The sequence below is a fragment of the Pan paniscus genome, chromosome 15 (assembly GCF_029289425.2).
Source record: "Pan paniscus chromosome 15, NHGRI_mPanPan1-v2.0_pri, whole genome shotgun sequence".
Taxonomy (NCBI): Eukaryota; Metazoa; Chordata; class Mammalia; order Primates; family Hominidae; genus Pan; species Pan paniscus.
The window spans coordinates 66,660,119-66,686,561 of record NC_073264.2 but is presented as its reverse complement, the minus strand read 5'-3'; the positions used below and the strand labels follow the sequence as shown (position 1 = coordinate 66,686,561).

Sequence of the window (26,443 nt, the reverse complement as noted above, 5' to 3'; positions counted from 1 at the left end):
TCTAATTAATCATTAAAATCACTAAAACCAAGTTACTATAGATGCTAAATTAATTGCATTTGACTCAGCGTTCTTTTTTTTTGCTTATTATTTTCAGCAATCTAAATAAATTAAATGTCGCTTATGTTGCCTAGAGCCCATAAGGTACTTATCAGAGTTTTACCAGATCTTCCTGTTGGTTATGAATGGCAGTGTACATTTTTTTATTTTATCACAGTGATAACTGTGATTGTGGCCTGACCTACAAAAAAATATTATCTCTAATACCTTTCACAATGACATGAAAATGCAAAATTTCAGAGGAAACTACTATATAATATTGACAAGAATTCTATGGCTGGACAACAACAACAAAAAGTCAAATGTAATGAAACCCAAAAATTTGCCAGGCCTGATGGCATGTGCCTGTGGTCTCAGCTGGCTTGGGAGGCTGAACCAAGAGGATCACTTGAGCCCAGGTGGTTGAGGCTGCAGTGAGCATGCTAGTGATTACACCACTGCACTCAGCCTGGGTAACAGAGTGAGATCTTGTCTAAAAAGAAAAAAACAAAAGAAAAAGAAATAAAACCATGAAACCCAAAAGGTGTACTTTGATCAAAGTGGTAAAAGGCAGATCAATAAAATCTTTTTCTAAAAAAAGATGGCATCTAAAGATGTTAAGTTTTAATTATAAAATAATTAAATCTACAGATGAAAATGTTTATGATTTATATAACATACAGCCCTTAATTCCAATCCATTCATGCAGCATTCACTATGCCAAAGGTACTGGACTAAGTAATAAGTGGGATCAAAGATATAACAGGCATAGATCAGCATGTCTAAGATGACCGTTATCTGCTGAGAATACAAAGAATGATTTTTTAATCAGGTACAATGCTCCCCAAATCAACTGGGCTCATTCATTCATTCATTCATTCATTCAATGAGCATTTAATTCACTTTATTAAAGACGCCAGATTCTAAACACTATGATACAAGGATGAATAAGATATAATCCATTCCATCAAAATACTCACTTAAGATTCAGCTAAAAGACAAATGCACTAAAAGTTATCACACTGTGGAGAGTACAATGACAGGAGCAGGCCATAGCTGCTGGGTGAACATATAGAAAGGGCACCTAATTCAGATGAATGAGGTCAAGAAAGGATTCTCAGAAGAAGACACGCTTAGGTTGAATTTTAAAGAACCACCAACACTTACTAAAAATACTTAGGACAGCTGGGGATGGGGCTGAATCAGTAAAATAGTAAAATGTGTAAAGGCACAGACATGAAGCATAGTGGGTTGTTCAGCATAAAGGCTTAAGTTTAGGATGCAAATTAGAAAGTATTAAGAGTAAACATTAATGAGGTGAACAGAGATCACGAAACGCCAACATTATAAATTTGTCTAAAAATAATGAAGTAAATACATTCTTATATCAAAATATTTCAGAATAGTATAACACTTCCAGGAAAAAAATATATATAAATTTAAAATGGAAGAAATCATGTGTTCATCACAAATAGAATATGGATATACAACCATAACTGGATATTCATGACCTTATATATTATTTTAATTGGATGGAAGAAAAAAATGCTAGCTCAACTCATCATGTGACACTTATGCTCCTTTCACGCTATGTCTCTATGCTGCAGAGTATATTCAAGTACACTGCTCTATTTTCTATACCGCAAAGGCAAATTCAACACCATGACTTACAGTTACAGCAACAAGATTCTAATGGTCTCATCCAGATGTAATAGACAAAGTAAGTTGTATCCTGCCAAGCCTAAGAAAATTAAAATCTGTCAAAATGTCAATGTGTATCTTTCTTAAACCACAATTTATATGTGAATATGCAAAAGTCCTCTTAGAAAACAGAAAAGTCATAAATATCTTCTTGCTAATTTGGCAATAGTGGCATCATTCGAGGAAGAAAATTATGGGTAGAACAAAAAAGGTAAAAATGGTTGACATCCATTAATAATGAAATATACAAACTCACGTATCATACATGGATAAACTATGAAAAAAAAAGATTCCAGTAGGTTTTAACTGGACACGACTGGAATGGATAAAGTAAATTATATTTAAAATGTACATGTGTCAGTTTATATCCTTTGACACAAACATGCATAGCAATATTCTATTTACATTCTTCTTTCAAGGCTCTTGCTGTGACTAAAAGCTCTGGCTGTATAAATGAGTTAAGTCTTACAAAAGCAGCAGTATCCTAAAATGAATAAATAGAAGGTGCTGAATAGTTTTTGAACTGAACCTCAGTCCCATCATAATGCATTATGTGCTATACTTAACAGGACACAAGATATAATAAATGTTTACTTCACGGGTAAACACCAGGTACCTGACACTAACTGGTTATAATAAAATCCCAAAGATGACTCATTGTTAGTCTTCTTATTCTGTTATGAATTTTCTCTGTCGGTAATTTAAATATCAAAATGTTATTGTACTTTAGGACAGTGGTTCTCAAATTTTAGTGTGCATCAGATGCACATTGAGAGCTTGTTAAAATACAGACTACTGAGCCTCATCACCAGAGTTTATGACTCAATAGGTCTGGGAATTAACACTTCAGGATTAATTAACTATTACATCATCAAACGTCTACATCCCAAAGGCAGCAGCAATATCAAGCTGTTCAGTAAGCTTTATTTCCTATAAAAACCAGCAAGTTTATTGTAAGCTAAATGGACTCTAGAAATAGTATTTTGCTGGGTAAAATTAACTAATGTGAAATACCTAGAAATATTACAGAAGCACTACCAACTTTGAGAACAATATGTAAGAATTTAGTAAATCCAGTAGCCAATACTCTTTGGAATGATGCTCTAGGCTTAGATTCCAATCCACACTGTGTCTAGGGGCTGATTCAGATTATTATCTGATGCCTGCACAGAAGGATGATCAAATCCTGTTGTTGGAATAATGTCACAACTTTCTCAAGATAATCTTTCATATAAGATATTGCAGGAACACCTAAAAAGACAGAGTATGAACTTCCCCAATTTGAGTCTTGCCTTCACTGTAACATATTAAAGGTTAGCAGAATTATGGGGGAGGAAGCCTATATTTTTCACTGACCTCTAGTTATTGGAAGCTACCAATACCTATCAAAAACAATCAAATAATAATGAGTGATCAACCGACTTGTTGGTTTTCAACAAACTTCCATGTGTGTTTGTATGTGCGTGTCTGTGTATACATAGTGTGTTATATACACGCACACATAACATGTATTTTCTACAAGATAGAAAATACATATATATGTATTATATACAGTATTATATACACATATATATATATTTAGTCATGCACCACATAACAATGGACCGCATATGTAACAGTAGGCCCACAAGATTATATTTTTACTGTACCTTTTCTACGTTTAGATATGTTTACACAAATACTTAACCATCGTGTTACAACTGCCTACAGTATTCAGTACAGCAACATGCTGTACAAGTTTGTAGCCTAGGAGCAACAGCCTATATCATATACCCTAGGTATGTAGTACACACTAGCCTACTACACTCTATGATGTAAGTATACTCTATGATGTTCATACAGCCACAAAAATCACCTAATGACGTATTTCTCAGAATGTAACCCCGCCCTTAAGCAATGCATGACTATATATATATATAAAATATAGCACTATCAGTATTTTGAAGAGATGCACTTCCCATAGTGCAGGGAAGCCAAAGGTGTATTTATTATTGAGATACCTTGAAATGACTTTTGCTTTCTTCTCAAGGATCAGAATAGGGTATTACTGACTCAGGTTTGGTTTAAGAACTAATAGATCCTAGAAGCTTGTACACATTCCTTTAAATGGAAGTGCATAAATTGTGCATATTCTTGTAGAAAGGTGACATCAGCTCCAGGTATAAAAGGATTACAGCATAGCAAGAAATCAGCTTAGATCTGGCAAGATGTTACCTTGTGTGGACAACTGCACAGGCAGTTTATGACCCCACTGGGGACTCTAAAGGACCACAGGAAGCTATTTTTAGATATACTATATCTATTTCTACTCCATATGGCATTACCATGTCCAATAAGCTTTTGTATTACTGATCAAATAAACTGGGGACTTAATTTTAACTTACAGTATGTGGTTTCTTCCCAGAGACCCATGACCCACATGAAATACAGCAATTACCTAATCTAGCAAACTTGTGTTTAATGTGCCATTTCTACTTATTTATAAGACACTAACCTATCATTATGGTTAATCTCAATAAATATTAAACAAGGTCTCTATATGCTTATACAGATATATCCATATAACAAAGATGTAATGATTCAAGTGGCCATTTTCAATACTGTTACATGGGGATCTCTGATCACACACAACAAATGCCAAAAGTAACTGTAATATAAAATTGGATATTCTGTCATTATCTATAGGCTAATAAACCATACTGTCCTAAATTAATTCTAAAACGAAGGGAAACTTAAAAGTATAAAAGAGGACAGTGTTGGCAGTACACTGAAAATCAGATACAACTTCATAATTCTTTGGAAGATTTTTATTTCTTCTTCTGCCACTGACCTGCAGAAAAATAAGTCTCTTAGCTTCTGCACATAACAAATGGTAAAATAGATAATATTTCTGAAGTGCTATTAAGTAAAACTGAGAATTAACATTAAATTACACTTTTGAAAGTCCCTTTTGTCTTTATTTGCAGATATAGCATTCCATATTCATTAAATGTACCTCAGTTTTTCACCAACCTTATTACAATCTCTTAAGCATTTCTGATGTAAAATACACCCGCCAAGCAACAGCTTTTGCATACATTTTTTTAAAAAAGAACAGAAAGACTATGTTAAAATCAAATTCATTCTATTTGAACAAGCAACAATAACAAGAAAAGCATAGTGTGCTATTGTACATTATATTTCCTTGTAGCCATTGTAATTCACAGGCTAGCTCTAATACATATATTGAAATCTATTTATATTTGTTCTCCTTCAGACAGCTTTGCCTAGAATACTGATCTCCAAACTAAACAACCATTTTATTTCATTATGTTATCTAAATCAGGGATGTCCAATCTTTTGGCTTCCCTGGGCCACATTAGAAGAAGAAGAATTGTCTTGGGCCACACATAAAATACACTAACAATAGCTGATAAGCTTAAAAAACAAATCGCAACAAAATCTCATAACGTTTTAAGAAAGTTTACGAATTTGTGTTGGGCTGCATTCAAAGCTGTCCTGGGCCACATGCGAGTTGGACAAGCTTGAGCTAAATGAATTAAAAGACGTCAATATAACAATTTCAAAAACAAAATAAATCTTCATACTGAAATACAAATTTGCCTGAAAGAAACGTAAGAAATAGCCCAGGGTATTTTTTTCTAAAGACTTTGTAGCAGATGTGTCATCTATAAATCAAGTGATACTGAAATCAATATGCCACAATGACTGTATTTCCTGCTATTATTTATCTTCAATTATCAAGAAGTTACTGAAGTCATGATCAGCTCAGTATAGTAGGGTAAAAGAATAAAATATAAAGAATGTTTAATCAAGTCCCTCAGCTCAACTATTCATACATTATATTAAATAAAATATTTAAAGAAAATTTACTTTGCCTATGTAGCATTTACATACGGGAGAAAAAAATTCAAATACAAAGTTTAAATTTTTACAATTTAGTAATTTAAGATGTTTTTTCATGTGACACCTTTCTCCAAGAATGGTGTGTTCTTCCCTAGAGGTCTGGGTAGTGATAATGAATAATTAAAATTTCTATATTCTAAATAAAGCTCAGGGTGGGCAATTATAATTCCCATATTTAGAAGCATCAGTTTTAAAAATCATATTGTCCAGTTATGAGAGAAGAATTATGAGAAATAAAGCCCATTCTATGCTTCTATTTAACCTAGTATATATTTAACTATTCTGTTTCAATAAATACATTTATTGAATGCGATCACCTACCCCAATCTACTTTTCCTACAATTGTAGATCCTAGACCCAAAGAGGTTAAGTGATTTATCTCAGGGTGAGCAATCATTCTGAAGAATGTGCAAGTTTTCCAAATTATCTCATCCATTGTGTTAACTATTTTACATTAGAAAAAATGAAAACGTATTCTGAGTTCTATAAAACTATGTAAAATCATGCATTTTGGATTATCAGCTACCATTAGCAGCTAAAAATCTGTTTATTGAGGACCTACTAATACACAAAAATTCTTCTATATATTTTTTAATCTCATTTTAAACTTATTGCAAAATAGATATTATTGCCATTTTTAAAGTGAAGAAACTGAAGATCAAAAAGCCCCCTTACATGACTTTTTTAAGATCACTAAGTTAGTAAGTGGTCGACTTGGGATCCAAATCCAAATCTGAGAAGCCCAGGCCTTTCATTTCACTAGATTGTTCCTTTCTAAGCATAACCGATCAGATCTCCTCCACCTAAGAGCCACTTCAGCACTAAATACAAGGTGCCTCTTAGGAGGCAGAGACACAAACACATTAGAATAACTGAACATATAATAAAAGCAAGAAGAAATAAGAGGTAAAATGTAAGCTTATAAAGATTTATAGTAAGACCAGGCACAATGGCTCATATCTGTAATCCCAGCACTTTGGAAGGCTGAGGCAGGAGGATTGCTAGAGCCCAGGAGTTCGAGACCACCCTGGGCAACATAGGGAGACCCCATCTCTACAAAAAAAAATTTAATTAGCTGGGCATAGGCCAGGCGTGGTGGCTCATGCCTGTAATTCCAGCACTTTGGGAGGCCTAGGTGGGCAGATCACGAGGTCAGGAGATAACACGGTAAAAACCCCATCTCTATGAAAAGTACAAAAATTAGCTGGGCATGGCGATGCGTGCCTGTAATCCCAGCTACTCAGGAGGCGGAGGAAGGAGAATCGCTTGAACCTGGGAGGTGGAGGTTGCAGTGAGCTGAGATCGCGCCATTACACTCCATCCTGGCGACAAAAGCTAGACTCTGTCTCAAAAAAAAAAAAAAAAAAGCAAGCTGGGCATCATGGCACACACCTGTGTTCCCAGCTACTTGGGAGGCTGAAGTAGGAGGATCGCTTGAGCCCAGCAGATCGAAGCTGCAGTGAGCCATGATTGCACCACTACACTCCAGCCTTGGAGACAGAGCAAGACCCTGTCTTGGGAAAAAAAAACAAAAATGGAAACAAGTACAAAAGATGTACAGTAAAACAAGAGCCTAAGAATAATATTACTATTTGGACCTTTATTTCAGAGCATGTCCATATCAACATGTAACATGCCTAACAATTCAGAGACTACAAAAGACAAGACTTAATAATGAAAATAATGAAACCATCCTGGTTCACACAAACCTTGTTAGTCAACTTTTTCTATAAAGGGTCAGAGAGTAAACTATGTAGGTTTTGTGGCTACAAATGGCCTCTTACATGTTCTGCTTTGAATTTGTTTTTGATCCAACCATTTAAAAATGTAAAACCATTCTTAGCCTGGAAGCCATTGAAAAAGAAACAAACAAACAAACAAAAAACAGAGAAAGGTAGACTTGTCCCACTGGCCATAGTTTGTCAACCCCTGTTAAAGCTAAGCAAACCAAAAAAAGCAGACAACTATCCGCAGCAAGTGAGCTATTATAAGGATTTGTAGTGAGGAGAAAGTCAAATTTAATTTACATTTGAATAGTTGTGATTATTTATATAAAAGCTATACTTACTTGCGGCCAACTGTTGACTAATTCCATTTGTATTTTTATCTATATTTTGAAAACTGAATTATAAAGTATTCATCAAAAATATCTGCTTCTGGCTCACACCTGTAATCTTAGCACTTGGGGATGCCAAGGCGGGCAGATCAATTGAAGCCAGGAGTTCGAGATCAGCCTGGCCAATATGGCAAAAACCCGTCTTTACTAAAAATACAAAAATTAGCCAGGCCACAGCAACGCGCACCTGTAATTCCAGCTACTCGGGAGGCCGAGGTGGGAGATTTCCTTGAACCCGGGAGGTGGAGGTTGCAGTAAGCAGAGAATGTGCCACTGCACTCCAGTCTGGGGGACAGAGCAAGAGTGTGGGGGAAAAAAAAAAAGAGGAAGGAAGGAAGGAAGGAAAGAAAGAAGGGAGGGAGGAAGGGAGGTTGGTTCTAAGTGAACAGAGGTAATCAACTTGTCATTAAATGAGCAAAAGGTCAGACTATCCAAAAAGTATCCTATTTGGATATCCTATCAAAATGGGATTTTCTGTATGCACAGCTATGAAATTAATGCCCATGTATGAAAGATTACATACGTACTGTATACATATAATTACAGGAAAAAGTCACACATAAATGAAATTAAAGGCAAGTTCAAAATAATCCCTGAGTACAATAATTTAAAGTCTTGCCATATGTAATCACTCTAAATTGGAAGAAGAGAGAAAGAAAAGGAAGGAAGAAAGGAGGGAGAGAGAGGAAAGGAACTTCACAATGAAGGTAAATGATTTTTAAGTAATGGTAAATTTCTTTACTACTTGCAAATTTATACCCTTGGACACAGCCGTCCAGAGGCACTCCTAGACTATTATAAGAAATAAAATAAAATAAATTAATTAATAAAATAAAATAAAATACAGGAATGAAGAGGAAAAAGAATTCGCTTTATACGAATTAGAAAACATTTCATAGAAAAGAATACTGGCCTTTGGAATCCAGTAACCAAAGCCATCATCCACAAAAAGAGTATACAATATTAATCTTGCAACATCAACGAAATAAATGAAGTATCTGTTCAGCAACCCTGCCTTCAAGCCATGCTTATGGTTCCTCCTCAGGGGATATGTTTCACAGAATCTGCTCATTATTTGCCCCTTTAATCTTTGTACTAGGAACCAAGGGAAGCAAGACATTGCGCCACAAACAATGAAGTTCACTGTGATTGAAATGTTTAGTCTGAAATCATGTGGTAACAATTAATAACCAGATTAGCATTCTTATTGCTGTAAAAATGCTACCCACCTCAATTCTAGAACATTTTAAAACAGACAAGAAGCACTATTTAAAGCTTTTCATGTTTAATTAAAAATATATTATTCTATAATACCTAGAGTCAGACTCTTTGAGCTCTTGCTGGTTTTAGCACTTACTATGTGGTGTGAGGCAAATCACTTAACTTCTGAATAAGATAATTTATGTAAAGTGTTGGTACACAATGAAAACTTTGATGTTATTATCGAGCACAATAAAACATGTTAAAAACACATGATCCCTGCTGTGGTGGTTGACTGTAGGATGCCCCCACTGATTTTTATCTTCTGGTGGTCAAGACCTTGGAAAATCGCCTCCCCAAGTGTAAATGGGACCTGTGATTTGCTCTAATCAATAGAATATTGCAAAGATGATGGAATGTATCTTCCATGACTGTGTTTAAAAAGACTGAAACTTTATCTTGCTAGCAGATTCTCTTCCTTGCTGGTTTTGATGAAGCAAGCTATGGTGTGAGCTGCCCTCTGGAGAGGTCCACTTGGAAAGGAACTGAGGGCAGCCTCTGGCAGACAGCAAGAAACTGAGGCCCTTAGTCCAAACAATATCAAGGAAGTGAATTCTGCCAACAACCACATGATTTTAGAACTGTATCCTTCTTTAATTGAGCCTTGAAATAAACTGCAGACCCAGTCAACACCTTTTGTACCTTTGTGAGGGACCCCAAAGCAGAGACACCACCTAAACTGTGCAAGAACTCCTAATCCACAGAAACTGTGTAAGAACTCCTAATCCACAGAAACTGTGTGATAGTAAGTTTGTGTTGTTTTACACCACTAGGTTGGTAATTTGTTGAACAGCAAAAGATAACTAAATACCATTTAACAGACAAGATATAAACAATCAGATGCATTTTATTCTCTAATAGTTCTAATGAACCTAAAATAAATAATTAAAAGAATAAATGAATGAATCACTAAACCTGACGCCCTATTTTTTTTTTTTAGACATGGGGGTCTCACTGTGTTGCCCAGGCTGGAGTACAGTGGCTATTCACAGGCACGATCATTGGGTACAATAGCCTGGAACTCCTGGACTCAAGTGATCCTCCTGCCTCAGCTTCCCTAGCAGCTAGGACTACAGGCTTGTGCCACTGCATCCAACGTGGACCCCCTTTTGTATGCCACAATCTATCCAGTGCCTTTCGCTAAGCTTTGCAATTTCCCTCCTATTTGTAATATTAATGGTTTATACTTTTTGATTTATAAAAAATTTTACTTTCTCTTCAAAATCATATAGCTATCACCAGAAGTCTTGCACATGTATTATTTTCCAAATATTGAAAGTTACCTTACTCTAATTTTCTTTTCTTGGTGGTGATTTTGGTATTATATATGAATATATTAATATGAATGAGGAAAGTGATTATGACTCCTAATGAGAAAGCATGATCTTACCTTACATTCCACATAACCAGTTTCTACTGAACCATCTTTGTTGTGGGTAGGGAGTAGGCAAAGCTTGAAATGAACGGGAAAAGAAATGTTTCTCTACATGATAGACTTCTAGCTGCTACTATAAATAAGAATAAATTTCTACAGCCCTATCCCTCCCCACTGAGCCAACTCCAAATACACAGACTTCCCTACTCATTATGACAAGACAGCCTTTTACAAGAAACTCCCCAATCCAAATATCAGAGTCCATCAGGACAGACAGGTTTTCAATGGTAAATGTGTATTCTGCTATTGTTGAAAACAGTATTCTGTAAATGTCAATTAGCTGATTGAAGAAAATGCTATTCACATCAGCTATATCTTTACTGATTTTCTGCCTGCTTAATCTTTCAATTACTGTAAGAGAGGTGCTGAAGTCTCTAGCTATAATAGTGAATTTATCTATTTCTCCTGTCTCACATATTTTGCCTCAGGTATTTCACACTTTGTTGTTATGTGCATACATGTTAAGGACTGTTATGTCCTCATTACTCCTTTATCACTACAGAATGACCCATCTTTATCGCTGATAATTTTCCTTGCTAAGTCAGCTTAATGATAAATGGGGAAGAAAGGAATCTGGTAGAAAGAGAATGTACATTATAGTCTATGGTCTAGTCTACTGGACCCATATACAAAACACGCAAAGGGTGTTAGGCAAAAAAGGATTGTTGCACATTTTCTGTGGAAAAAGCAGTGACTTTTAGAGCCACCATACCAACGTGATTAAGAACGTGGAATATGAAGCAAGATGAACTCCACATTCATCACTCACAGTTGTATACATTTCAGCAAGCTATTTAACTGTACTTCTCTGTCTACACCTACAAAATGGGGATAATGTGAGTACTTACTCACAGGCCTGCTATAGGGATTAAATGAGTTCATATATACACAAAGCTTAGAATGTGACCTGATACATAGTAACACATATTAACAGCTGTTGTTTTTGTTGTCTTGCTGTTCCTGCTTGCTGCTAATGTTACTGTTAGGACAATCGAGATGCTAAGAGTAAAGCACAAGCTAACAGCTCTTCTTGCATTGTTTCCCACTGCAATCCAACACCTAGTTGATAGGGTGCCACATGAGACCTTGAGAAAAGTGTCATAAAATTATGATTATGAGCTGCAACTCTCCTATGAATAGGATTATAAGCCATTCACTGTGCCTATACACTGGTAGGCCTAGATTTACAAAAAACTTGTAAGACTATGGGCAAAGTGGATTGTTAAATCTTGAATCCAAATTCACTAAGAGTCTGCTATTTTATAAAGACTATTTTACCTTTTATCTTCTGTGTAAACCTAGATTTTCATATATTGAGTTTAAGTGGGGTTATACTTTTCAGTACACAAGAAAAGACAGGTAACAATGCTATACCACAGTGTTGTAAATAGAACAACTGATATAATACTTTTGTTGCCTGAAAACCCCTTCCTTGGCATTGTTCCATGTAAACTTTACTTCCATGTAAATATATATATATATATATTTTTTTTTTTCAAGTCTTGGGTGTGAAGAATATTAAGACAATATAACAAATGATGATGAAAGTAGCATTATATTCTAAATGTGCTTTTATTCTACCAAGGTTCTGTCCCTAATAAAACCTAGTAATGGCAATAGTATGTAAAAATACATATGATGCTATGCTTCTCTACACATAACCAACTGCTGTATTCATAGAACAGGTGTAGTGGTTGAAAGATGAATTTTCCTACCACATGAGATTCTTGCAGGCCCTGTACGTAAGAGTATGTTGATGCTGTTCCCACACTTCCTTCTCTGCAAGTCCACAGTGTTTAAGGAAACTATGGATCATCTGAAGTGCATGGAGCAATTTTTACTTTGTGCCACACATTTTCTGGCAATCACTGCTATGTGCATGATTCCCAAAGTCATATTTCTCTCTCACCTGGGCTTTTTTCCTGAGTTCTAGACTCACTTTCCAACTTTCTTTTGGATAGGTTCAGCAAGCACATCAAGTTCAACCTACCTAAATCTCATCCTGGTCTTTCTCCTAACAGGTTCATTATATCAGTCATTGAAAAAGATTACTGACAGTTACTGTTAAAATAAAAACTTCAGCCAAATTAAATTTAAAGGAGTTTAATTGAGCAATGAACAATTCACGAATCCGGCAGCACCCAGAATCACAGCAGATTCAGAAAGACTCCAGTGCAGCCACATGGTGGAAGAAGATTTATAGACCAAAAAAGGGGAGTGATATACAGAAATCAGAAGTGAGGTACAGAAACAACTGGATTGGTTACAGCTCAGCATTTGCCTTATTTGAACACAGTCTGAATGCTCAGCAGTGTGTGAATGGTTGAAATATGGCTGCTGGGATTGGGCAAGACTCAGCTATTGTTACAGGCGCATACTCCTAAGTCAGGTTTTCGATCTTGTCTACCTATTAAGTTAGGTTACAGTTCATCCACTAGGACTCAAATATAGAGTACAAAGTCCTTCTCAGACCATATTAAATTTGCTTTAACACGACAAACTTTGAATCCACTTAAACTCTTCCTTTCCTTTACCACACAATTAAGGTATACAATAGAAGGTTAAAAGGGAATCAAAGGAAAGCCTGAAGAACCAGGTCATTAGAAGAGCAAGAACCAAGAAGGCTCCAGAGATCTAGGCACAGGAACTAATGGAAATCGTGTATGTCAGCAACACTGGGATAAATGAACTCCACTTTTAATACAGGTAGAGTATATGTAGGAGTATATGTAGTTATAAGTAGAATACAGTATAACATGGCAAACCCTATTCTCATTCTCACTGTAATAATGACAATAAGCACTCCCCACCACTCCCAGAAAAAAAAAAAACTTGCAAATATAATCCTTTTAAAGGCATTAGAGAGCTGTGGAAGTGAGGGATTAAATTAACTAAAATTCCAGAGCAGGCTGAACTAGCTGTGTTCTTACTTGGGAAGCATTTGCTGATTCTGGGTAGGGATCACAGAAGAGTGGTGTGAAAATTTGGAAACTGCAAGAGCAGTAAACACATAGCCAGTTTTCTCCATGATTGATTTGCTGGATTCTATGGCTCCAAGGCTAGACAGTAATTTTAAGACAGAATGAAATTTCTCATAGTCCTACGAAATTTACAGGATGAAGTCCTGCTTGAGGCCTACCTTAAACTCACAGCTAGTTTTCTCTTCAATGTATGTCAAATTTAGATGCTACCTGGAGCAAGAGACCAAAGAGCAAAGCTCAAAACCTCTGAAGGGCAGAAGAAATGTCCTATACTTCAAATCTGAAGAGAAATCTACCAAATTGTCAATAAAAAGCCTAGAAGAATTATACCTGAGGAACAAGGAAGAAACAAAGTGGGCTAGGTTTTACTAAAACTACAACACAGCCATGTTCAATCACTGATTGTACTGGATTGAAATATTAAGCCCAATCTCCAACAGAGAAAAGCCTCTGTAGCCTCCACAGTGCCTTTATACACAATATATTAAATTTAAAATTACTAGACATGCAAAGAGAGAGAAAATTTGACTAATAATCAAAATAAATATCAAAAGAAATCAACCAAAAGGTGATCCATGAAATCGAAATTAGGAGAAAATGTAATAGTTATATTAGAATAACTATTTAAAGAAATTAAAAGAAACATGGACAAGACAGATGAAAAATGGAGAATTTCCAAAGAAATTTGAAATTATCAAAAAGAATCAAGTGAGTATTCTAGAATCAAAAAATATAAAAAATTACTAACTGTGTGTGATTAACGGCACAATGAACAAAACAGAAGATAGGTGAAATAAGTTGGAAGCCAGTTCAATAGAAAATAATACAAAATAAAGTGCAAAGAGAAATTAGATCATGAAAGACACATAAAGCCATGTGAGATACCATAAAAATAATACATATAATTGGAATTCCATAAGGAAAAAAATAAAAAATAATGGCTTCAGAAGCAGTATTTGAAGAAATAGTAGCTGAGGGTTTTCCAAAATTGATAAAATACATCAACTCCCAGATTTAAGCAGCTCAGTGAACTTCAAGCTGAATAAAAACAAATAAAGCCATATCTAGGCACTCATAGTCAAGTGCTTAACACCAAAGGCAAAAAAAAAAAAGTAAACTCAGCCAAAGAGAAAGATACGCTTCTTAAAATTGCAGACTTCTCAGAGACTATGAAAGGCAGGAATCAATGAAATGACATGTTTTAAATGCTTTTAAAAATTACTGCTAAAGTAAATTCTACACTCAATAGAAATATCTAACAAAATGAAAGATAAAGTTTTTAAAAAAGAGAATCTGAATTTATTGCTATCAAACCTGCACTATAAATACTATAGGATATTATTAAGGCTGAAGAACATGATTCAACATGAAAGAACTGAATAACAGGAAGGAGTAAAGAACACTAGAAAGAAAAAATATGTGACCAATTATAAAAGAATATGAGTGTTTATAAAAATTAATAAATCTGAATAACTTAATTAACCAACCTAACTTAAATGACATATATACTAGATCAGACTCAGCAACAGAATACACGTTTCTTAAGCATTCAACAACATAAGTCATTTGCTAAGCCATTAAATAAATTTCAAAGAACTGAAATATAGAATATAATTCTATCTGGTTGAAGAACAAACTAGAAATCAAAATCTGAAAGATAAACAGAATAGCCCAATTTGGAAATTAAGTAACAACTACTAAATAACCTATGGGTCATAGAAAAAAAAAATCACAATACAAATTTTAAAGTATTTTAAATTAATGACAAAAATAGAATATCAAAACTTATGGAATACAACTGAAAGCTGTGCTTAGAGAGAAATTTAAGGCTTTCCAGGACATAAAAGAAAATAAAATAGAAAACAGATATACAATAAAGAAAAAAAAAGCACAGAGGTTGGTTCTTTGAAAAAGCAAATTAAATTGATAAACTGTTAGCAAGATAAAAGGAGAAAACACAACCAATATTAAGAATGAAAAAGGAGACATTACTATAGATATACAAGTATGGAGAAGAAAACAAAATGGCACTAAGAACAATTTTAAGCTAGAACATTTGAACATGCTGATAAAATGAACACATGCTTTGAAAAACACGTCTCACCAAAATTGACATGAGAAAAAAAATAGAAGAGCTGAACAGTCCAATTTATATTAAAGAGATGAAATCCAGAATCTAAAATCTTCCCATATGTTCTCCTTCCTCGCCACCACCCTTCCCCACAAAAAGACTCCAGGCCCAGATAACTTCACTGGTAGAATTATAATATTTAAAAGAAAATGAATATCAACTTTACATAAACTTTTCCAGAGAACAGAATTGGCCTGCATAACCTTGATAACCTGAAAGACATCACAAGAAGGAAAAATTATAAATAAATATATAGAAAAAATCCAAAACAAAATGTTAGCAAATTTAATCCAGTAAAATGTTAAAAAGTTACAAGAAATTCCAGGGAGAGAATATCTGCTTAATCAGGCCTATCAGGACAGGAATGTTGTTCCCACTGTAATGTTCTCAGGGAAGGAGTATCTTTCATTATATCTTAAAAATAACATATTCTTGATAACATGAGGAATAATGGATACAAGATTGAAAAAGCAAAAGGCAGATATCATGAAAGGTTATAATTAGATGGCAGGTGCTGTACACATTCCAATCTATCTCACTGGCTTTAAGAATATATGTACACTTCTTATATGAGAGACTAGGAGTTATAGAGAAGACGTTTTAGAGCAAAATCTTCCAACCAACCAACTAGAACAAAGGCAACCCACTTTTTAACACAATCTTCTCAAACAACAGTAAAACATGACCTGTGAAGAACCACTTCAGTTTCCTTTCTACCCAACTCAGTATACTTCTGTTGCCTGGGACAAATTTTTCCACCAGAAGATTTGTGCTTTGTCTGTAACCCGTATTGGCAGATGATACACAGCTCAGAAAAACAGGTAATCGGAAATTAATCACACATTCTTTGTGGTTTTTAAATTTACAGTTTTACAGCTAGCATCTAAATTCTAGAAGAAATCTCTTCTCCTTTCCTAGACCAAACAAACAAACAAAAAAACTTTATTAATCGGCCAAAAGGCCAAAAGCCACATTTGAATTTTTTTAAGTTCTGTTCTCAAAAATAAATGTCCCTAGAATAACAAGGATTAGGTTAAAAGGAAAGTTGTCAATTAAGCACTTTTTAGATTTTACAACTCCATGAGATTGACACCCAACCAGGTTGAGGTTCACTGCTCAAGGGGATTTCTGCACAAACCAACAATTTTCTGGGTGTTTTCTGGTAAATTTCAACTCTGGGAAGCAATGTGGCTGGTTCAAGTCCCAAGGAGCAAAAATTCTGTGAGCAAATAGCTATTTCACATTATTAAACTTGAAACAAAACAAACATGAAGCATAAAAGGACTGAGAAAGTGATAATTTCTACATTTTTTGAAGGCCCACTACATGTGTTCTAACATGATACCAATGAACAAGAAAGAAAGAGATGTCTGGGAAACTCTAAATACAGGCATGTTGAAAACCTAAGCATCAAAGTCAACTGATTCAATCATTAATTTCAGTATAAGTTTGCATTACCTCTTATCTAGATTAATACTTTAAGAGTTTCCCAAGAAATATCTTAACTCCAATCTGGCACATGCACCAAATCCACCTGAAAATCTAAATCTTCCTCAACCATTTTCACTGTGTCATTCCTCTGCTGAAAACCAACTATGGTTCTCTATTATCTATCAATCGCGTCTATACATAACTCTGGCTATATAAGCCCACCATGATTTGACCTAATCCAATCTATTCAACTTCCCTTCTGTGGTGAGAACGGTAGGTTAAATGCAGTTACACATTCTTTGTAGTTCCATCAACCAAGATGCAGTATCTATTTCTTCCATTTTTGAATATGGGTAGGCCTCTTGACTTGCAATGAACAGAATGTGGCAGAATTGACACTGTGTTACTTCTGATGCTCAGTCTCAAGAGGCCATGCAATTCCTGCTATTTTCCTCTTGGAACACTACCATGTAAGAAATCTGGGCTATCCTTCCAGAAAAGAAATATGGAAGTGAGCCAGTTAATGGTCGACCTAATTGCCAAATATGTAAGTGAGGTCATCTTGGACTGCCCAACCATAACCAAGCCACCAGATGACTGCAGCCACATGAGTGACCCTATTTATAATTAGAAAAAAAGCCTAGCTGAAGTTAACCCAAATTGGAAAAATCAAGAGCAAACAAATGATTGTTGTTTTATGCCACCATGTTTTTGTTTTTTATTATATTATACCATATTTTATATTACTAATAAATATAATTTTGTGTTTATATGTTTTTTAAAAATAATTTTTTCAAAGAACTTATTAAAAGAAAACAGTTTGATTTTTTAAAATAGACAACAGATTCTTTGGTGAAGTGAATAAACACTTCACCAAAGATGACATATGAATGGCAAATCAACACATTAAAAAAATGGCCAATATCATTCATTACAGAAATACAAATTGAAACCTCAATGAGATAGTATTATATATCTGTTACAATGGCTAAAATAAAGATAACTGACAATAGCAAATGCTGGGTAGGAGGAGAGCAAGTAGAACTCTCAAGAATTTCTGGTAGGAATTTCAAAACGGTACAGGTACTCTAGAAAAAGAACTGGGTTGCTTCTTATAAAGTTAAATATGCAGTTAACATACGACCCAGCAGTCCCACTCCTAGGTATTTGCCCAAGAGAAATAAAAACTATGGTCATACAAAAGTTTATGAAACAAAGGTTAATAGTGACTTTGTTCACAACTGCCCCAAAATGGAAATAACCTCACATTCTTCAATTGGTGAATGGATTAAAAAAAAAAAGTGATATATCTTGCTATGATTTGGATGTGGTTTGTCCTCATCAAAACTCACGTTGAAATTTGATCCCCAACATGGCAGTATTGGGAGGTGGAACCTAGTGGGAGGTATTTGGGTTATGGGGCTAGATCCCTCATGAATAAATTAATGCTCCTCCTTCAGAGATGACTGAGTTCTCCTTCTCATGGGAATGGAATAGTTACCAAAAGAGCAGGTTGTTTAAAAAAGTCTGGCTTCCTCAGTTTCTGTCTTGCTTCCTCTCTTATCATGTGATCTCTTTATACACGCTTACTCTCCTTCCACTTCCCACCATGAATTGAAGCAGCCTCAGGCCCTCACCAGATGCAGCTGTTCAATCTTGGACTTTCTGGCCACCAGAATCATGAGCCAAATAACTTCTTTCTCTATAAACTATCCAGTGTCGGGTATTCTGTGATAGCAATGCTAAATGGGCTAAGACACATCAATATAACGGAATACTACTCAACATTTAAAAAGAATAAAAATACTACTCAGCAATAAAAAAGAATGAACTACTAATACAGACAATAGTATTGATGAATCTCAAAAACATAGTAAGTGAAAAAAGACAGACTCAAAAGGCTACATACTATGTAATTCAATTTATATGACATTCTGAAACAGGAAAAAAGTGTGACAGAAATCAGATCAGTTAAGTGCCAGGGACAGGAGGTGGGGACAGAATTTGACCATAAGAGGGAACAACAGAATTCTAGAGGGAGGTAGAATTCATCTATAGTTTTTGTGATGGTTACGTGACTGTATTTGCCAAAACTCACAGGCATCTACGATAAAGGAAGTGAATTTTATGTACAGACATTACTCATCAATAGATCAGATTTACACAAATACACTGCAACCTCCTATATATTGTGCTTCTACATTTGCATCCCTCCAAGATACGATATTTAAATTATTTTCCTAAATTTCTAACACTATCAACAAAATCAGAAAATTCTAGCCGAAAGATTTGTTAATTGCTTTTCAGATTATTGACTTGAATCTAGAAAATCTAAAAAATTGTAGTTTCAAGCTTTTGTGTTGCTTTCCAACTCCAATCCATATGCCTTATCTCAAAGGAACGACCTAGTTATAAACATCTGAATTAATCTTTTGTAGTCTGACTTGTGAACACATTTTCTTATATGAAAAAGACATAGCAAATTGAGTACAAAATATTAACTTAATTACTATAAGGGGAAAAAAATCCCAATGCTAGTAGCACCTCCATTGCTCTTCCTTTCATGCCAGAGGGCTCTAAAACGACATCCCTTTGGAAGAAATACAAATGGCCCCAGCAGTAAAGTCAATGAAAGGGCCCAACGAGGTTTTCTTCCCTAATGAGGGAAAATAACTATAAACTATTTTCCTGAAATTATGTTCCCTTATATAAACATGGGCCTATTTGCTTAGTCTGTTTTCAGACTGTAATTACATGGTATTACCACATGACTTAGGTGATTCAGCTCTTAAAAGTAGTCTCTACATTTAAATGTAGTTGAGAAATTAATTTCAACATATAAGAATATAAAGAAAGTGACTTAATAGACCTAAAGATTATTTTGCAGAAAGAAAAACCCATACTAAAGCAAGCTTTCCCTTCATGCAACAAAAACAAGACATTTGGCAGTCAGAAATAAACAAATTGAAATATCAGTATTGAAGATGGAACCATAAGGAAAGTGAGCAATTATTTATAAGTCTAAATTGTTAAGGGGAAAAATCTTTTTAGGAGCAAAATTCCCATGATATAGAAGGAGATTTGATTACAATCAAAGCAAACTCCAAAATCAACTAGAATAGTAGCTATTCTTGGTGATCTCATACCTAAGATGTTTAGGTCACTGATTTCTCTGTTTTCTGCTCAGGAAGGCAATACAGTTATTCAGAGTTTAGGTTGTGGAGTCATACTACTGGGATTCAAAGTAGGCTCTACCACTTGTGAAAAGTGTGACCTTCAGCAAATTAAATTACTTAACATCTCTATAATTGTTAATCTGTAAAATGGTTACAAAAATGGTACTAACATCTCATAAAGATAGTGTGAAATTCAATGAGATGATCCATGCAAAGTCCTTGGCACAGTACCTGGCATGTAATAAATGACAGCTATTATTACTAACCCCTAAATTATCAATCTTTAGAATGAATGAATAAGACTCTACTGAAAGATCACCTTCCTCCATGATGTTCCCTGAGTACCCCAAGTAGGAAAGAAAATAATAGACAAATTCAAGAAGTTCTGTCCACTTTCTAATCCCTGACTGCTTGCTATCTTCTTGAATGGTACAAATGGCAAGAATAATGTTTCATTCATTTTTGTCTTAACACGTAGCATTGTCTTTCAAAGGACATAAAAGGACCCAAATAATATTATGAAGAAAAAGTTATGAAACTAGACAAAGGGAAAAATCCGAGTTCTAAACAAAGAGTGAAGGGCGGTGAGAGTAGAAAATGAGAGGACCATGGGCATCCTCTCTATAGCATCAAGGGTAATTTAACACTGCCAACTACATTCTTCCTTCACAGAATGTTCCTCAGTTTCCGTAACAGCTCTGTCCCACTATTCTTCCCCAACTATTCTAAAGGCTTTCTGCACAATTGGATGTTTCCACTTTCTACTCCTTAATTTATGTGTTTCTCAAAGAGAAATGAACTTTCAGCTCTTTTTCTCTATACCACTTCCCTTAGGGTCAATTACCACCTCTGGAGTAATGATTCTCAAATCTTCATTTCTAGCTTCTCTAGTTTGAGAGAGTGAGTACTACATGATCATCTTCGCATATAAGATACTAGGTAATGTTTTACCTCAATAACTTTGGAAAAAAATACAGAGATCGCCTATGTAATATTATGTTTACTTGCTCCCTGAAAATATATAGGAGACTTTGGTTTTCAAACAGTTGATGTCTTCTAATAGATATATGTCACATTTTTTACAGACTACAAATAGCAATGATAATCATTCTCCGCATTCCAGATCCAGTTGTTTAATGATAAACTTTTGTTTCTGCATTTTAATAAGTTCTAGTTAGACTAACTCAGCCTCCCAGTTATTATATCTTTGTTACAGTTCATATAAAATGTTTAATATACACGAGTTTAAAACATAGTTTGGATTTAATATATCAATTTTTTAAATACATAACTGTAAATGAAATGTAAGTATATAAATGAAATGGCATAGTTTTTCTACATTAAAATGCATATGCAAAATAATGATGCCACTATGGAGAAATTATGTCGGGGTTTCCCTGGGCCACACTGGAAGAAAAATTGTCTTGGAGCACATATAAAGTACATTAACACTAATGATAGCTGATGAGCTTAAAAAAAATAAAAAAAAATCTCAGAATGTTTTAAGAAAGTTTACAAATTTGTACTGGGCCCCATTCAAAGCTGTTCTGGGTCATCTGTGGCCCATGGGCTGTGGGTTGGACAAGCTTGTTCTGTATTAAATACACAGAGATAGAAAACTGTCATGCTAAGTTTTGGCAAAGACAGCAGGTTATAAAAATAATTAACTATTTTTCCTAGCGGAATGAAGCCCTACACCTAAAAACAAAGTACAATATTTCATCATTCTTCGTTCAGTATTTTAGGACCTACCGGAGAGATTCGGCCATTCGCCTCAAGTCTTCATTCTGCTGTTTTAAGCGTTCAAGCTTTGCCAGAATCTTGGACAGTTCTCGGCTAGAGTGATCAGGATGGTCATTATCTCGTACCAAGTGACCACCTATATAAAACAGCAAGGTCCCCCAGGCAAAAAGAATGAGCATAATCCAACGCCAGGAACCAGTCCATGGCCGCATTTTCAGATTTTCAACTCACTTCCCTGGAGTCCTGGAGCTCAAAGAATTGAAAACATTGTAACTCTGTTTCTAGTTAGTGCACAGGTGAATAGACTTCTGTTGTTTCAACACATGATGCTTCAGACAAATTATTCTCTCTGGTAGTCCTGCAGTGAATCTTTCAAAGAGATCCTTCTGGTGATATGTGTAGGAAGCTTTATTGTCCTGTACTTCATGCGCTCTACATGCTGTGGAAAGAGTAAGAAATGTATTTAAATTATTTAAGATATATAAAATAGCATATACTGAGATTCTTGGAGTTAAAGGAAACACATTGGTGTTGACTGGCCAACAAGTTGGAAGATAACCTAACTGCCTAATAACAAGTAAAGGGTAAAAGCTTTAAATCTGTTAATCTGTATATTAAATCAGCCATGTACATTAGTGCTCTACCAGATAACAGACTAATTAGCTCTAAACCTGAAAGTCCTCAAAGTGCCATCATCACTTTCTTTTCCTTCTTACATAATTATACAATAACTTATATATGAAGACTTAAAAATTATATCTTTGAACAATCAATCAAAAACAAAATGTACTCAACCACATATTTTGGGCTATATGTTCATTATCTCAAGAAAAAACATGTTCCCTGTATGAGTGATTTCATTTCTACCAGTTCTCAACTCCACTCTCCTCCCTCATTGTTCAGCTGCCATTATACCACTTAACTCTGCAGGTGACAGGCAAATTGTCACTTTTAGGATAAATTCTAAAACTGACATGCATATTAGCCAAGTAAAGGTTATCATAGCCATTAACCAGCTGGCAGTCATTCCAAATATCAGAAGCAAAGGTTCAAATGGATCAGGCTAGACTACTGCTTCCTCAAATTTATAAAAATACCAACAATTGCAACAAACGTCTAGCACCAGTTACATCTTAGTTACTGTGCATCTTAAACTACAAATGCACATTCTTTTCCAGGCTTGGTTACAAGTATCATTTGTCATTTCTCCATCATTAGGCTTAGAATTCCCTTGGAAACAAAACTATTTTCTCCCCAGAGAGAGAATTTGTAGGCAAAAATATAATTTAAAACCTTTTGACAGGCCAGCCGCAGTTACTCACATCTGTAATCCCTGCACTTTAGAAGGAGACAAGGCGGGAGAATTGCTTGAACCCAGAGTTTGAGACCAATCTGGCAAGATGGTGAAACCCTATCTCTATAAAAAATTTTTTTTAATTTTAAAAATGTTTTGATAATTTTAAAGCTATAGAAGAGAAATCATATGTCTAGACAGAGTTCCATATACAAGAGAAGAGAGAAAAAACAAGAAATAGTTTCTGTATACAAGACTGAATGTGAGGGGCACTTGACCACAAATCAAACAGTGGTAAAAAGATGAGCAGAAAAGATGGAGAAGAGGCTTCAAAAATCAGAGCACAGGGCCACTATTTTTCTATGTTTGCACCTTAAATCTCAATTGTTTTTAAAACACCAATATTCAAAGAGAAGAAAATCTCTTCAAAGGGCTGTCCTAGAAACACTCTACTTCCTTCCCATTTACTCCTACAACATTTACCTTAATGTTACTGATTTACACTGGCAAAAACATAGAATGAAAAGAATTGTACTTGCTGAGAACTGTTTGAAAACCAAATTAAAAAGGAATAATCCAAGTAAAAAGTTGTCTGTTGTTTTAATAACTATTCTTAAATCTATCAAGAACACTCTTTTTACTGACTCCATTGTTTATCCTGTCCCTTTCTTAAAACTCTTTCTCAAATCCCCACTCCTCTAAACTCAGGTATCCCCTACTTTTCATCTTATGTAAAAAAAAATACAGAAATCCAGGGCTCTGTGACTTTAAAACCAAATAAAAAGTGAATTCATTCTGGTGGCATAAGAAATTGATTCAATTCAGTAAGTCAGCCAAAAAATATAAGTATTAATATTTCAATTAACAATAATTTTGAGACAACATATGCAACACTGTAAAATGTTACTATACTTATATGCTGAAACTGTACTATATCCTAGTTAATTCTAAGCTATTAAGATATACAGTTGTCTCTCAGTACCCTCCACGGACACCAAAATCCACAGATGTTCGGGTTTCTTACATAAAATGGCATAGTATTTACATAAAACCTACACACATCCTCCCAAATACTTTAAATCATCTCTAGATTACTTATAACACCTAATACAACGTAAATGCTATGTAGATAGTCAATTTTGGGGGTATTTTTTGGCAAATATTTTGATCTGTAGTTGGCTGAATCAAGAATACTAAAACTACAGAGGGTAAACTATATATCAGATATTACAATTTTTTTCTTTCCCTTCACTGCAAAAGTAACGCAGAAAACAGACAACTGAGATAAACAACCAAAGCAAAGGTAGCTTTCTTTAAAAGAGTAATTTAAATAATAAAAAGACATGCTGAAACATTTTCCTTGGGATTACCATAAAAATCATAATATTTAAAGCCAGCATAACTTGAATAGTAACAAAAGTTTACAGAAACATACATTTTGAATAACAAAATTTGTACAACAAAAAATACTTTCCATTTTTTATAAACCATTACCAAAAATATCTAAGAGATTAAATTACTATATTATATATCAATATTGATAATACTTGAGTTGTAAAAAGCAATACATTTTTATAAGAGCAAAACATGGTCATTTTCTAATTAATAGCATCATTTGAACTATGTTTTTGGAGAGAATGTTTCCCATGATTTTTTTTGTCTTTGCCAGTATTTTTTAAATCCCCAGTTTTGGGGTCAAGAAAACCAAGTTAAGCTGAAAAACAGATAGTTTTCTATGCAATTTTCCTCTGCAAGGTTTAAAAGAACAAGTACAGAATTTTTTCCCTATCTACTAACTACAATGAATGCTTGCTTACTTACTTATGGTTACTGTTTATTGTCTGAACCATGCTTGCTAAAATATAAACGCCATAATTTTTGTTCATTGTGTTCACTGATGTATCCCAGGCACTCAGAACGGTATTTGGCACTTAGTTGGCACTAATAAATACAGCTTAAACTGCATTTATGCCCTACTTAAGACAGCAAATGGTAATGCAGAAAGTGAGAGAATGCTATTATAAGGAAATGGTTCAAAAATAAAGTCATTAATAAACTTTCATATTTATTATTGTCAACATATATCTTATAAAGACATTCCTTGATTGATTAAATTTAATTGGCCTAAAAGACCAAGAGAGTCTTTTTTTTTTTTTTTTTGAGTCTCGCTCTGTTGCCCAGGCTGGAGTGCAGTGGCACAATCTCGGCTCACTACAACCTCCACCTCCAGGGTTCAAGAGATTCTCTTGTCTCAGCCTCCCAAGTAGCTGAGACTACAGGTGTCTGCTGTGGCGCCCGGCTCATTTATTATATTTTTAGTAGAGATGGGATTTCACCATGTTGGCCAGGCTGGTCTTGAACTCCTGACCTCAAGTGATCCACCTGCCCAGCCTCCCAAAGTGTAGGGATTACAGATGTGAGCCACCACACCCAGCCAAGAGAGTCTTATGGTTTACCTTTTAACCATGAAAAAATAATGTATCTTATTTTCTTCATTTAGAAGATTCACTTTGCAAAGACAACGATATAACTGAAGAAAGTATGTTCAGCCTTTGATATGACAACCACTCAACTTATTTGTGAAAGTATTAGTAAAAATAGTTCAAATTCATAAAAATATTTAAAAATTACATATATCAGCTAATTTCTGACTAAAATTTATATAGCAGTGTTTGTTGAGATTTCTTCTCAGAGTGGGCTTTCTTTTCAAGAATTTATAAATTTATTACTACTTAAGACTCACATATTACCCTTCTTCTGCAAAATACTAAATATACTAAATGTACTGAAATGTGCCAGGATTCTTTCTGCAAATTTATTTAATTAGTGATATCACTTTTTTTTTTTAAGAGACAAAATTGGCTGGGCACAGTGACTCACACCTGTAATCCCAGCACTTTGGGAGGCTGAGGCGGGTGGATCACAAGGTCAGGAGTTCAAGACCAGCCTGGCCAAGATGGTGAAACCCCCGCCTCTACTAAAAATACAAAAATGAGCCAGGCATGGTGGTGGGTGCCTATAATCCCAGCTACTTAGGAGGCTGAGGCAGAGAATTGCTTGAACCTGGAAGGTGGAGGTTGCAGTGAGCCAAGATCACAACACCACACTCCAGCCTGGGCGACAGAGCAAGGATCTGTCTCCAAAAAAAAAAAAAAAAAGGGGAGAGAGACAAAATCTCGGCATGTTGCCTAGGCTAGATTGATATCACCTTTTTAAGGTACTAAGGTATT

At 34.8% G+C, this 26,443-nt stretch overlaps 1 protein-coding gene across 13 annotated transcripts in view; it reads right to left on the bottom strand.

Annotated features, from left to right (window-relative positions):
* FUT8 (fucosyltransferase 8) overlaps nucleotides 1-26,443 on the bottom strand; it is a 395,429-nt gene that overhangs the window by 154,046 nt on the left and 214,940 nt on the right. For 11 of the 13 annotated variants that reach the window (XM_063596244.1, XM_063596245.1, XM_063596242.1 and 8 more), the window contains one exon: nucleotides 21,929-22,358. The exons of the other annotated variants lie outside the window; for them this stretch is intronic. In XM_063596244.1, coding sequence (XP_063452314.1) covers nucleotides 21,929-22,131 — 203 coding nt within the window. In that variant the 5' untranslated portion in view covers nucleotides 22,132-22,358. The remainder of the gene's footprint in view (nucleotides 1-21,928; nucleotides 22,359-26,443) is intronic. 13 annotated transcript variants of the gene reach the window in all.